Raw genomic sequence first — 15,741 nt, forward strand, 5'->3', positions numbered from 1 at the left:
TGAAGAGCTAGCCAGTCTACTTGATTCTTGTTTATGAAATATTATTAAATGTGAGGGATTCAAAACTGCCCATTATTTTCCCCTTCTATTTTCTTTCCTTCATGTTGATGATATCCCTAAGCTTATGACACTGGAGCTTTCATATTCATGTAATACAAACTAATATCATCTACATTATAATGATCCCAAGATCCATCTTGACTAGTGAACTTCCTTTGATGACTCTCAGATTGGTTAAACAGGAAGAGGTTACTCATTGTTTTATATTATGTTGTTTAAAAACAGGTCACAACATTTAGGAACTACTCCCCTCTTCGCTGTGTGTGTGCATACACATGTGCAGGGTGCATGTACGCGTGCAGCCTTCCATGCGTTTCAAACAAAGGAATCTTTGAAAAAAGAGAGGAGGCACAGCATGCTGCCTGCAGCACCGCCAGTTAGGACCCCTACTGCTCCACTTGTGATCCAGCTTCCCTGTGAATGTGCCAAGGAAGGCAGTGCAAAGTACCGGCACTCCTGCCACCCACATGGCAGACTCACACGGTGTTTCTTGCTTCTGGCTTCAGCTTGGTACAGCCTGAGCAGCTGTGACTATTTGGGGAGTAGACAAACGGATGGAAAAGATCTGGCACTTGTTCTCTCTCTGCCTTTCAAATACACAAACAAATCCCACATCATTTGCAATCCCACTCTGATTCATATCTAGGTTTATGACCATCTCATATACTAGAATATAGAATATAATGAAAACCATGTATTTTCTATGACAGAATAATTACCTTGGTCTTCTGCAAACACTTTTAGAGATTCTAAAGCTTCAGTGTACATCCACTCATGTTCCTTGAGTACTTCTCTCAGTTCCTAGAAATGTATCATTGCTCTATTAAAATTTCAAATTAGCAACTTATAGAAATACACAGAATTCCTGTTTTATACTTTTTATGTGCTTTACAAATGCTTTCTGTAAAATCTTACCTACGTAAATACATAAAGAAAGGAAACTTAATTTATTTTTGCATTTCTAGCTACCCCCCAAGTCAAGAAAACTCTTCTTCAATTAATAGTGAAAGCAGAGGCCAGCTCTGTGGTACAGGAGATTAAGCCAATGCTGAAATGCCAGCACCACATATCAAAGTTGTCTGTTAGGGTTTCAGCTACTCTGCTTCTGATTCAGTCCCTTGCTAACATGCCTAGGACACCATAGATGATGATCAAGTCCTTGGACCCCTGTACTAACATGACAACATGAGAGATGGAATGGAGTTCTGGACCCCAGCTTTGACCTGGCTCAGTCCTTGACATTGCAGTCATTTGGTAAGTGAACCAGCGGATAAATGATAACATGTGCACATATGCTGTGTTTATACCACATATACATAGACGCGTATATATAAATATGTGTATATAGATACAGTTTAAATTCATATAGATCATATATTTAGACATATATACATATTTGTCACATATACATAACCATGTATATAATCTATAGTATAATCCATATATACACATAGATTCTATCTATGATTTTGAATCTATACGCATGTTTTTCTTCTCTGTCCAACAAATCTTTAAAAAAAAGTTCATTTCAACATGAAATGTCAACTTCAAAACATCTAATTTCATCTTATGTAAAGAACCACACAATAGCAAGACGCTGCATCCAGCTTATGTGAATTCAGCAGGTATACAATCTAAACTTATATTGGAATGATTTAAAGCAAGTATCATTGTATTCCAAGGTTAAATACATCCATGCTTCTATATATGACCATTGGATTAAACAGAGGCCCTTGCAGCACTGGTAAGCTTGGCATGTATTTAATGACCGTGAAAGAATTTTTGTTATCTGGGAAGCAAAACAGTTTTTGGAATATAAGGACACTGAAATGCAATGCTGCATTTTAAAATCCTCATGAGAAATTTCAAGGATGAGAGTACAGAAAAAACTAAATAGCTAATTCGACTTAGGGTAGGGTCATCAATGGATTTCTAGATGATTTATATGTTATAAATGAATTTACAATCTTTATAATAATACTTGTTATAATGCTGACACTACAACTAGTGAACAAAGTAACATAAAAGCAATTTAAAAATATTTCATAACACTCATAAAAGGGAAACTTCACTGGAAAATGGGAACTTACCCTAAGCTTTTACATGGTTAAATGTTAAGCATCATTTTGTAATCCTTATAGTACACACTAACTAAATTTCTGCACATGACTACTCACCTGTTTATCAAAATTGGGAAATTCCTTTTGCAATTTCAGTACAATACTTTCCTGCTTTTCCCAATTACTGCTAGATTCTGCAGACTCATTTGATTCCTCACCCTAATTGAGGAGAGAATAAAAAGAAGCAAATTAAGAGGTTATCTATGATCAAAGGAGAGGGAAAGGCAGTTGCAATAAATAGAATTTCATTTTTTTTAAGTTCTATCAATGAACTATGCTGAATATTCACACTCATTAAAAATTAAAATAAAAAAATTTAGAATGTTACAAAGAGTATCAGTAACAGTTGTAAGGCAATTACATTTATATTTTGACATGATTTGGAAATTATCACATTTGATCAGAAGAGTCCACAGTGTATTTCCATTCATATGAACTCTGCCCAATTAATGACTTTAAACAAATATCCCTTTGTATTCTCAATCAACATACCATTTATCTATTAAGTAACTAAAAAACAATCTATTTTCTCTTTTACTTCCATTTTACTCATCAACTAGACTGCTTATTTTTCTCTTGTAATACTTAACATAGAAATAACTAAGTTGTGGTACTTCTCTTACATGATGAATAAGATATAAATAAAATGTGGTGGAGGTTTGGGGTGGGAAGAAGACTGAATGTATTTATAATAGTAAGTGATACATTTGGACCAGACCAAGGAGATCTTGGGCAGCCGATAAGACTGAAGAATGAACCGCAAATTAATCTGCATAAGCCACGAATTATTCAGGTGAAAAAAATTCAGACAGCGAACAATAAAAGCAGTATTTGGAAAACCGGCTTCAAAACCGTAAGAAATACACATTGCTACACCTCCCCCATTGCTGCCCCTTTGTGGTGAGGACACTGAAAACTCCAAGAACAAACATCTGAAATTTAGACAATAACTAGAATACAGCTTTTCTAAACTTTAGTTATTCATATATAATATTATTGCTTACATTACATGTAGATCAGCAGAAAAATGGATAGTGGTACATACATAAATTAGAACGTTCAGTCAACAAAAAGAATATGAGAACTGATATATAATACAATGTGGATGAATCTTGAACATATTGGGCTAAATTTAAAAAGCAAGACAAAAAAGGTAATATGTGATTCCATTTAAGTGAAACATCCAGAATAGGTAAATCCACAGATAAAAAGCAGATCAATGACTGCCAGGAACTATTTGGAGGAGAAACTGCCTAATTGATACAGCATGCTAATACATATTTGATTATTAAGATGTTTTACAAAGTACAAAGGGCTAATATTGTGGCATAAGTTAAGCCACCACCTGCAGTGCTGGCATCCCATATGCCACTCCTTACAGTTTGGGCTGCTTGCTTCCAATTAATTTCACCTGCTAACATGCTTAGGAAAAGGAGCATTATACAGCCCAAGTCTTTGGGTCTCAGCATCCAAGTGGGAGGCCTGGGTGAAGCTCCTGGCGCCAGGTTTTGCCCTGGCCCAGCCCCAACTGCTACAGCAATTTGGGGAGTGAAACAACAAATGGAAAGATCTCTCTGTTCCTCTTTCCAACTCTGCCTTTCAAATACAAAAAAACTAAACCAAACCAGAGCACACTGGGGCCAGCACTGAGCAACAGCAAGTTAATCCTTTGCTGATAACACTGAAATCCCATGCAGTGTGCGCTGGTTTGAGTCCCAGTTGCTCCACTTCCAAACCAACTCCCCTCTAATGTTCTGGGAAAAAGCAGAGGAAGATGGCATAAGAACTTGAGCCCCTGCTCCCATTTGGGAGACCAGAAAACGCTCCTGTCTCCTAGCTTCAAAATGGCCCAGCTTGGGCTGTTGTGGCCATTTGGGGAATGAGCCAGTGGATAGAAGATCTTCAGTCTGTCTTTCCTTCTAGGTGTAATGTTGTCTTTCAAATTTTAAAAATAATAATACATAAAAGTTTTTGAAAAATACGTAAGAATGGTCATGTACATTATGAATATACAAAACACAAACTTTTACTCAACATGGTTAATATTTGTGTTATTTGAATTTCACCTTAAAAAGAACATAAACCATTTGGAAAACAGTAATGAGCTTTCAGAAATCAGATATATGGCATCACAAATGAAGTAGTCAACATTCAGTAAGGCTCTGACTGGATGTTTGCCTTTAGAGCCCAGGTTTCTGCCAGCCCCCTCCATCTCTGGTGGCAGCCAATATAAACAGAGTCCAGTGGAATCAGCGAAGCTTTGCAGAACATGCTGTTTGGGCTTAAGCTGACTCAGTTTATCCAGCTCTAAAATACATAATTGGAAAAGATATACCTGGAACTTGCAGAAATCAGTCAACAGCTCCTAAACACATGAAGAATGAGCAATTATTATGGGACACAGTGACAAGATGAAAGTTGCCAGAATGGACCTTCTTAATCAAAATAACAAGAACAGGGATGTGGCCTAGTAAATGGGTCCAAATCTCATACTGAAGTGCCTGAGTGTGAAACCCAGCTCCGCTCCTAATTCCAGCTTCCTGCTAATACAGTATAATTAAAAATTCAAGCAGAAAAAAACTTTACCAGCAACAACATCACATTCCTGAAAGCATTGCAGTCTGATTCTATCACTTGTTCCTATGCCTCCTTGGGCTATACATAAGCTGAATAGGTCTTGGAAAATAACCAAGTAATGGCCCAAATCAACAATCACATCACATGTGGGATTGTTATTGGAGCAAGTCAGTTCAGTTAAGCAATTATCAATTGGACAAATGCATTTTTATCCTCTTTTTCAAGTACAAAGGACAAGCAAGAGATAGCTGTCATATGCACAAGCTCATGATACAACTTTAGTGACTTCAGAGTTATGGTGAACTCTGTTGCTTTCTGAGATAACACGCAGTTCAAAGGCCATCACTTTGATCTACGACACTGAAGACATCACGCTGACTGGACTTGACAATCAGCTAGTATTTTACAAGGTGCCTGATGCGTTTCAAAAAGTGAAAAATAACTACCCTCAAATTCAGGGCCCAACCACTTTCATGAATTTTATGGAGGTCTAGTGTACAGCATGTTGCAACCTCTACTCTAGGAAAAAGAACAAGACATATGGCTACATTTAATCTGATTCTAAGGAAAAAAGACATAAGACCTGGTGGACTTTGTGGATACTAAAGAGAACAAATACTGCATTCGTGTAAAAGCTGTTCCAATCCATACATGAAACAGTGTTTAAGACAGCCAGCTGTGAATGGACCCAGATTAAAAGTTCTGTAGGAGGCCCCAGGTACAGCACAAGGTATTCTGCCACTTGGGCCTCATGACCAGCAGATATAACAAGGATGTCTCTGGCAAGATTCAATGAGGAAATCACAGCAGAGATGTATTTGGCTTTGAAGCAAGGTCGGGCCTGTTCTCTTCCACAGAACTGAGTGAATTGTGCTGTAACACGTACTTTCAAAAACTGTATTATGCAAAATCATATTAAACAGCACTTAACAGCATCTTAGAAGACACAACATTCAAAATCCTCATCTATGGCATATAAAGAAGAAGCCAATATAACAAAAGTGTTTGTACAATTTTATATACACTAGATACCTAATATTGTATTAATGTTATAATGTGACAATAAACACAAGCAAGTGTGACTGTAGATCTGGCACTTGGATGGGTGGTAGGCAATGAAGTTACTATTAAGTCGTAGATGAAAAGTTTTCTGAAAACAGAAAGAAAATTATGGAAGGATGTGTTTCACTGCTCTTGTTTCCTCTGTTCTGCTGGGTTAAAATAGGTGCTGGAACTGTGGTGTGATGGGTTAAGCCACCACTGCAATGCCACCATCCCACATGGTCACCAGTCCTGTTCAGGTTGATCCACTTCCAATCTAGGTCCCTGCTATTCTGCCTAGGAAAGCAGAAGGTCCCCCAAAGACATGAGCCCCCATCATCTACACACAAGACCAGGAAAAAGCCTCTGGCTCCTAAAGTCAGCCTGGTCTAACCCTGATCTTTGTGGCCATTTAGGAAGTGAGTTATTAGATGGAAGTCTATCTTCTCTTCTCTCCCCGTCTATAAACGTTGCCCTTTTTACACAGAAATAAAATCTTTTTAAAAAATATTTATTTTTATTGCAAAATCAGATATACAGAGAGCAGAGACAGAGGAAGATCTTCTGTCTGATGATTCACTACCCAAGTGGCTGCAATGGCTGGAGCTGCACCAATCTGAAGCCAGGAGCCCAGAGCCTCTTCCAGGTCTACCATGTGTGTGCAGGGTCCCATGGCTTTGGGCCATCCTCCACCCTTTTCCTAGGCCACAAGCAGGAAGCTAGATGGTAAGCAAGGCCGCTGAGAAAACCGGCGCCAATGTGAGATCCCGGTACATGCAAGGTGAGGACTTTATCCACTAGGCTACAGCACCAGGCCCCATAAATAAAATCTTTTAAAAATATTTAATTAATAAACAACAAATAATAGATAAGTCCTATCTCTACTGCTTTGAAGCCTCACCCCCTTCTTTCATACAAAAGTTCTGTATGCTTCCACACTTATCTGGTTGCCACATAAACCATTCCACTGCCTTCAGCATTACAGCTGACTTCCTTAAAACTAGCCGCCTGTTTTCATAGAACTTCAAACACCGGGCAACTTCATGCATGAAGTTCTCAGAGTGAAGTTTTCTGGCTTTCACCATGGTCACCATCACCATTTTCACAAATGAGACTATGTACAAGCTATAGCTTGCATTTGCAGTCAGATCAACCATGGTAGGATGCCAGCATTTTTTCCATATCTTTGTTTCTACCTCCCTAATTCAGTCTGCTTTCCTAAATCAACGCAGCTTTTTTGAACTTGCAAAATTTTTCTGAAAGATCAAATTCTTAAAAATTAGAAATCAATGAGAATTTTCTGCCATGTAACATACTCTTATTATATCCCACACCTTAACAAGCACAAGAGTTACTATGATGCTAAATCCCATCCAAAATTACACAAACTTTCTGAATTTGCACCTTTAGTGACAGAAATTAACTATTTAATTGCTGACTTAAAATAGTTAAGTCATGAATATCACCACGTTCTTTAGCAATGGGCTTTTCAGAGGTGGGTTTCAGAGGCAAAGAGAAGGAATCTCATACTGGCTCAGTTCTGCTGCACACTTGTACCTCGACGCACTGCAAGAAGTTTTAAAGTATCTTTGTTTCGGAAGTCCGTTTTTCAATAATTCTCTAAACAGGCAAGAACTAAGTAAAAACACAAATACAATATGGTATGGAACTCATGCAGTTTTCACTATCAAGTGTATTCCCTTGCGTGACTTTAACAATTCCCTTTCCATGGCTCTGAGTTTGGTGAACGCTATTACTGGATGCAGCTTCAAGCTGCCACTTGGCACTGGGGCTGAGAATCAGTCACAGTACCGTTCAGAGCCTTAAATGACAAAACACACTGCATATTCTTTAGAATCGGTTTCTTAGAGGCACATGGTCATAAGATACTTGTTTTTATCAAAACCAAGAATTTACTCAATACACACTTGCCTTCTTCAGTCTAATTTACATTACTGCTGGGAAATTCTTTTGTAGTTTTCTCATCTGCACTAACAGCTATGAGTAACAGCTGCAGGCTTGGGAAACTGGAGTGCTCTTGGAAATAACTGAAGCAACCACTACTGTGACTATAATTTCTCCTTTAGATCTTCCTACATAAATACGAAGATCCAAATAAGGAAGGTTGTCACTGATTTTACTCTTTGGTATTGAACCCAATATCCAACAGCCTTACCTTCATTTCTTCATGCCTTGTCTGTACTAACTTCTCAATGCTACAAGTGGGTTTAGTCAGGTACTCTAAATTCTGTCGCAACTTCCTATTATGCTTGATGCTCCACAATGTGGATTACTTTATGTATAATACTGTTTATTTCAATTTAAAGAAAACTTAAGGATTTATTTATTTCTATTGCAAAGTCAGATACACAGAGAGGAGGAGAGACAGAGAAGATCTTTTGTCCATTGATTCACTCCCCAAATGGCCGCAACGGCCAGATTTGTGCCAATCCGAAGCCAGGACTCTGGCCAGAGCTTCTTCCGGTTCTCTCACACGGATGTAGGGCCTCAAGGCCTTGGGTCGTCCTCAACTGCTTTTCCAGGCCACAAGCAGGGAGCTGGATGGGAAGTGCGGCCGTCAGGATTAGAACTGACGCCCACATGGGATCCCAGCGAGGACTTTAGCTGTCAGCCTAATGAGCCGAGGCTAAAGATTTTGTTTTTTTTTTAATTTAAAAGACAAATTTTACAGAGTGGAGAAAAGACAGAGAGAGAGATCGTTCATCCGCTGGTTCACTGTCCAAATGTCCGAAACAGCTGTACCTTCTGGTACATGATAAGCCAATGACAGCGTGGATTGACTGGGCTTTGCTGCAGCATCAGCTGGCAGATGCTGGCACAGAGCCCAAATTCTGTCAGGCGCAGGCATGGCTTAAGCAGATGGTGGCACCCACAGGCACCAGTGTGGACTGGATAGTGGGGCTGGTTGGGACGAACTGGGCTTCCAATACCCATCTGAATGGGATGTAGGACAAACGGGACCAGTCTGCTGTACATACTGGTAAGCACAGGAACCATGGCAGGGGCGGGCCTGGTGGGGGTTTTTGTGGGTCTCTCCAAATATTCTGAAGCTCCAACTGATTTGTGTGAGGGCCAAGTATGTGGTGGGCAGGATTGGACTGGGCTCCAACACTCATCGGGTTTTGAAAACATGGGGCTGGAGACAGCAATTGCAACTACCAGTGTGTGCATAGGCTGATTTGGGTGACAGACTGTGCCGGAACGGCCCAGATGAGGTTTCTTGGGTGATTCCCTACCAACCAAACTGCTGGACGCAGAACCTTAACTACGAAGAGAACTGCAGGTTCCATGGGCTGACTGTGGGAGTGGATGTGTCAGAGCTGGGCCTCCTCAGTGGCTCAGATGGAGCAGAGGACAGCATAACCAAATGTACATGGAGGATATAGCAGTACATCGGAGCCTCCACAAGACAGCTGGTACCATGGCAGAGGACGGAGGACAGAACAAATTGATCAACTACCCCCACAATCATTGGCAGTGAAGATCTGGGCAGACGGAGACACTAAGGTGGACTATAGCAGCCTGTGGATTTGGGAGAGATTTCATTGTGATTGGAGTGGTGGGTTTGCCAGCAATTCAGGACTTGTTGAACTATCAAAACCTCTTGAGAAATTCATGGCGTTGTAAATTTCTACTTTTCTTACTGTTGTTGATTTTATATTGTGGCTTTTCATTTAAGAGGGATTTGTGGTCACTGTGTAATGGAGGCTATCAAGTCTAGATGTGAGGATGCAGTGCAGTGTGCATCTCTACTTCCAGACCAAAGAAGAAACTATTAGCTGTATTTTGACAATGGGAGGCTTAACACTGCCATTGTCCACGCCCACAATGATGAACATATGATTGATTATGAAGAACTATGCTATAATAATATGTGTGATTTTAGGGGGGAGGGGACTTTGGGAGGAGCCAGAAGAAATAAAAAATAAATAAAGATAAAAATAAGCAAATCTGTTAAAAAAAAAAAAAAAAACAAATTTTACTGAGTGAAGGAAAGACAAAGAGAGAGAGATTGTTCATCTGCTGATTCACTGTCCAAATGTCCACAACAGCTGGACCTGAGTTGGTCTCCTATGACTGTGCAGGGGCCCACACACTGGAGCCATGTTCCATGCTGCTTTCCTTGTCCATAAGCAGGCAGCTGGATCAGGGCAGCTGGGACTAGAACTGGTATCTATCAAGGACACTGGCACTGCAGGCAAAGGATCAGCCTAATCACCACAGTGCTGGTCGCATTCTTATTTCAATTTTCTTGTTTCTCCTCAATATTCCTTTTACATGTGCTACACAGCACTTCTGAACCAGAATGCTTGCAGAGGTTTAGGATGTGGAATTAGTGCCTCTGTCAAACAGAGAAGCTTATAGGACAATACACGGCTACAGAAGATTGAATTGTGTATTTTATGTACTACATTCCTACTTGGTTTGGTTCAACTTAGAGGAGTCATCTGCACTCGCTAAATACTTATGGTAAAACCTGCACCTAGGTAAGTACAAACTTAGGATTATGCTCAAAGTGTTCTATACTGTGTTAACTCTCCTGGAACAAATTCACATTTTAGAAACAGTACTGTCCTATTTTTGTGAAACAGCTCTTGGCATAATAGGTTCAGAAAGAAGCAGAATGACTGAACATGGGACATCAAAGATCACAAAACTCGAGTTGTTGCATGACCTGTATCTGATCACCCAGCCTAAAATTGTCCACTTGCAGCAGCAAACCATCATCAAGAAATGGTATGTTTAAGACTGAAGTTGAGCAGGTTTAAGAGACACGAACAACTTGTATATACAGGAGTTCAATCTCTCCACAGTTTCTACTTATGCTTCAACAATACCACTTCTGCTACATGTGTTTGTAGCACTATGGGAAATTTTTCAAGATCAGACACTGGGACATTAGAGAATGACCTTACACTTGATTTAAAAAGAATTTATATAAATGCTAGAATCTATGAAAGTGAAAGACTGCTAAAATCTAGTACCACTGAGACAGGCACTGTGGCATACAGCATAATTAAAGCGGCTGTCTGCAGCTCAGGCATCCCACAGGGCAGTGCTTCAAGACCTGGCTGTTTGATTAACAATCCAGCTAATATACTTAGGAAAGCAGCAGAAGATGCCCCAGGTGCTTCAGACTCTACACTCATGTGGGAAACTCAGAAGAAGCTCCTGGCTCCTGATTTTGTACTACAGCCCAACTCTAGCTGTTGCAGTTATTTGGGGAGTAAATCAGCAGCAGGAAGATCTGTCTTCCCTCTCATTAATTCTGGTGTCCAAATAAATAAATAAAAAAAATGAAAAACACACATTACCACTAGGAAAATAGCCACGTGAACATCGAGGAAAAGTTTCCTGTTGATTTGGCACAGGAAGAAATGAACAAAGATACAGATCAACAAACGTATCATGGACAGGGGCTTATGACAGTAAGATGACAACAGTGACTAGGAAGTCTGGGGAAATGGCATTCTGCTGAACAAGTCAGTCCAAGATTACAAGGTAAGGATAATAGTGTTTCTTGTGAATGTTCAGAAAAATATATACATAACAAAGTCTGCACCACACCAAAAGATTCCTCACATTAAAATGCCCATTTACAGAATTTTTACTTCTCACAAACACTAGTTCTCAAGTGAAGGATGCTTCTGCGCAGCAGCACAAGAAATATCCCATTAAACTAGGGTAGAGTCTGCCACCTGGCTGTTTGGGTCATCTTAAGCAACTAAGCCACAGAATAAAACATTAACACACTGGATGAGAAAAATGACCAAGATTTGTCACAGAGAATGCAGACTGGAATATGTGTCATTGGAACCACTGGCATGTTTCCTGGTAGCTGGGTTAGTAAAGTAAACATGAGTAAACTAATAAAAGCAGACATAGATACATACTGTTTTCCCTTCCAAAACTGAAACATATTAAGCAGTAGAGTTGTTCTAGGAAATGATTAGCTGCATTTACAAAAGGGCTAAGGCCGAAGTGGAGTGAGTGTGTGCCCCCCCCGCCTTTTTTTTGGGGGGGGGGTCCCTTCTGCCACATGAGAACAAAATTCTTCCCTTTGGGAAGAAGAAGCAACAGGGTGCCTACCTGGAGGCAGTGTGACACTGTCACCAGACTCCTGGCACCTTCATAGCCTCCCGAATTGTGAGAAATGAATTTTCCATTTCTTATAAATTACCCAATCTGTGATGTTTTGTCAATAGACAAGTCATGAACAATTTTCACTGAGGAAGAACACCAACATGTAAGTAATTGTTGTTTTTCATGTGTTTTACAGCTATAGGAGCTTTCATGAAATAAAATTTAGAAGTATTTTTTCTCCACAAGTTGCTTTAGGGGCTAGCTTGTAACAGTGGGTTAAGCTGCTGCCCTGCATCACAGTATACCATGAGTGCTGGTTCATGTCCCAACTCCCTGCATCTATCCAGTTTTTTGTTAATGTGCCTACGAATGCAGGGCGAGGCAGCCCAATGAGGGTCCTTGACCTACATGAGAGAACTGGATGAAACTGCTGGCTGCTAACTTCAGCTTGGCCTGGTTCTGACCACTGTACTTCTTTAGGGAGTGACCCAGTCGATGGAAATGTGTGTCTGCCTCTTTCTAACTCTGCCTTTCAAATAAGTCAATAAATCTTTGAAAGACTTAACAAGAAAAAGGGGTTAGTTTAAAACACTGAAAGAATGTTTTTAAAATTAATCTTATAACTCAGGAGAGATAAGCAATACTGGATACCTCAGAAATAAATAAAGTCGCAAATTCAATACAAATTTCCTGAACTAGTTGTGTATAAGGAAGACAGACTGATTCATTTAGGTAGCTTTTCAAATGTGGTTATCTATAGAATCAATACATTACAGCACTACAAATGTTCATGGAAAAATAGAATTAAACAGCTATGAAGTTAAGTTTCTTCTGGGACTTGTGGGTTAAGCTATTGCGTGCAGCTCTAGTGGTATCCTATGTATTACAGCACAGGTTCAAGTCAAGCACTTCCACAGCAGCTCGCCACTAAGGCACCAGGGAAAGCTGGGGAAGATGGCCCAAATGCTCAAGCCCCAAACCCTCAACAGGATACCCCATGGTGTTCCAACTTCCGGCCTTGAGCTGGCCCAGCCTGGACTGTTCGGCCATGCAGGAGTGAACTAACAGATACAAGACCTCTTCTCTGTCTTAACTCCTCTTTTCCACACTTCCTTTCAAATAAACGAAATGAAATCTTTAAAAAAAGGAAAGCTTACTTTTGCATAATGTTTTTAAACTTATGCATAGTTTTAAATTAATTTACATTTTCTATGAACCTTTTGATGATCCACATATACATGGAATCCAGAAAATTCTGCACCAAAGTGAACTTTTTCTAAAAAAAGATTTATTTATTTTTATTGGAAAGGTAGAGCTAAACATACAGGAGAAAAGAGAGAGATCTTCCATTCACTGGTTCACTCCCCAAATGGAGACAATAGCTGGGGACAGGCCCAGCGAAGCCAGGAACTTCCTCCAGGTCTCCTACGTGGGGGCAGGGCCCAAGCACTTCTCCATGCCCATTAGCAGGGAGCTCACTGGAAAAGCAGCGGTCAGGTCCCCTGTTGGTATGCGTATGATATGCCAGCGGTGCTGGTGATGGTTTTACTTGCTACACCAAATGCCAGCCCTGTCATGAACTTTCTGAAGTACCTTGACACTGTAATTTAAATATAACTTACATGATCCATCCTTGTCTTTTTTAAAGATTGAGCATCATTAAATTCATCTTCCTCATATGGCTCTGAAGAAGATGATAACTTTCTCTTCCTGGGTCCTCCACCTTTTAAAAGAGAAGCACACTCAAAGTCTTCACAGAAATATTAACAATCAATTTAATGTAAAACAACAGCAAACATGTAACCTAATGGATACTGAACAATTTACTTGATATCATGCCCAATGATATTTCTTCTACATATGACTGGATTGAGGGAAAACTGAATAATCATTGCAGTCTTTCCGAAGTAGAAAGCATTAATACTTTATTTACAAATCATTACAGCATTATCTGATGCTCAAAATCTCCCTCTAAAGTGACAATTTTAGAGTAATTCTATGAAAGGGAGATTTCTTAGTGATGTAGTGTTCGGCACTCCATTGTTACCAGAACAGCATTACTGACACCAACAACTACCAACTGTCTACCTCCTGATCAGTCTTCAGAGAGATCTTTTACAAAACTATTCTATTTCCAACAAAGACCAAAAAGTAAGAAAAATATTTTACAAATGAATTAGAACTATAGTACAGAGTTAAGCAATTAACATTTTTAACTTCCAGGGAGTATAACAATATAAAAGTAATAAATTTGCATACTTTGTCATGACAAAGAAAAACTCAAACACTAGATGATCATGAGAAGCTATGCTATATTTGTACTTTGAATACATTTATTTACTTACTAAAAACCACCTTCAAAAATCATTCCTTAGGCCCAGCGCAGTAGCCTAACAGCTGAAGTCCTAGCCTTACACACTTGGGATCCCATAAGGACACAGGTTCGTATCCCAGCTGCTCTACCTCCCTTCCAGATTCCTGCCTGTGGCCTGGGAGAACAGCAAAGAATGGTCCAAAGCCTTTGGACCCTGTGTCCGCATGGGAGACCCAGAAAAGGCTCCTGGCTTCAGATTGGCTCAGCTCCAGCTGTTGAGGCCTCTTGGGGAGTGAGTCAACGGATGCAAGATCTTTCTGTCTCTCCTTTTCTCAGTAAATCTGACCTTCCAATGAATTTACATAAAAATCTACTTCCTGGCTTCCGCCTAGCTTACCCTTGGCTTTTGCAGTCATCTGAGGAGTGAAAGCCAAGGATCAAAAGTATGCTACACTGGGGATCAAAGTGTGGCAGGAAATGTCAAAACCAGTCGAGGCAAAACCAGTCGAGGCTTTCAAGTATAGGGGTTTCCTGAGAAAGGGAGGAGACTGTCTGAGAAATATCTAATGTCCCAGGTCCCCGAAACAATGAAGTTTGTTCATCTACAGAAACGAGGGTTGTGGGCAGTCTACTGAGATCACCAATTCAAATATGTAATCACTGAAAACGTATTAGAAAAGGTAATGTTTGTGGGGGAGTTTATACAACCATACTCTGGTTTATTCAGGGTCCAGAATCTGGGGACAAAACTGTGCTCTAAATCAGTAAATTAGTGCAGTAGGTAAAGCCACTTCCTGCAGCACCAGCATCCCACGTGGGCACAAGCTGGAGTCTGTGCTGCTCCATTTCCAGTCCAACTCCCCTGCTAGTGCAGGACAGGGTTGGGCTGGTCGTTGCAGCATTGGGGGAGTGAATCAAAGGATGAAAGACTTTTCTCTTTCTCTTTCTCACTCCCTCTTTTCCTACAACTCTGCCTTTCAAGTAAATAAATATATCTTAAAAAAAAGAAAAAATTCAATTTCTTATTTAGTTGTAATTTGTCACTTAAAATTTTAAAAAATAAAAAAAAAAAAAGCACAATGCAAGAATGAAAAGAGAAATTCAGCAGAGGTTTGAATTTCAAGAAAATTATAAACTCCAGGAGGACAGGTACTATATCCACTCTGTTTCCTTATGTACTGTCAATTATTATCTGTGTGTGCTAAATGCCAAAAACAGAACCAGTCATCTGGTGGCTAAGCACGACAAATACCTGCTAAACAATTAAATCAAATGATACAAACTGCTCAAGAGAAAAAATACTAAACAGTGTTATGGAATAAACTTATTCTACAACAGTTTTAAAAGAAAAGTGCAATACTATGAGAGCAAAAAAATAGTAAAACTTCACAACAAATGATAATTGAGTCTACCATTTTTCAGGAGCTAAAATACCTTCCTGGAAAGCAATAATTAGGTAGACAGTCAACCTCCAGTTGCTATGCATATAAATGTATCAGGAACCTCTGCAGAAATTGACATGTT

At 39.7% G+C, this 15,741-nt stretch overlaps 1 protein-coding gene across 2 annotated transcripts in view; it reads right to left on the reverse strand.

Annotated features, from left to right (window-relative positions):
- SMARCAD1 (SWI/SNF-related, matrix-associated actin-dependent regulator of chromatin, subfamily a, containing DEAD/H box 1) overlaps window positions 1-15,741 on the reverse strand; it is a 79,073-nt gene that overhangs the window by 33,476 nt on the left and 29,856 nt on the right. For both annotated transcript variants that reach the window (XM_058667041.1, XM_004590564.4), the window contains exons 6-8: window positions 13,526-13,626; window positions 2,238-2,339; window positions 780-861 (exon numbers count right to left, since the gene is read on the reverse strand). In XM_058667041.1, the coding sequence (XP_058523024.1) occupies window positions 780-861; window positions 2,238-2,339; window positions 13,526-13,626 (285 nt within the window). The remainder of the gene's footprint in view (window positions 1-779; window positions 862-2,237; window positions 2,340-13,525; window positions 13,627-15,741) is intronic.

The sequence above is a fragment of the Ochotona princeps genome, chromosome 7 (assembly GCF_030435755.1).
Source record: "Ochotona princeps isolate mOchPri1 chromosome 7, mOchPri1.hap1, whole genome shotgun sequence".
Taxonomy (NCBI): Eukaryota; Metazoa; Chordata; class Mammalia; order Lagomorpha; family Ochotonidae; genus Ochotona; species Ochotona princeps.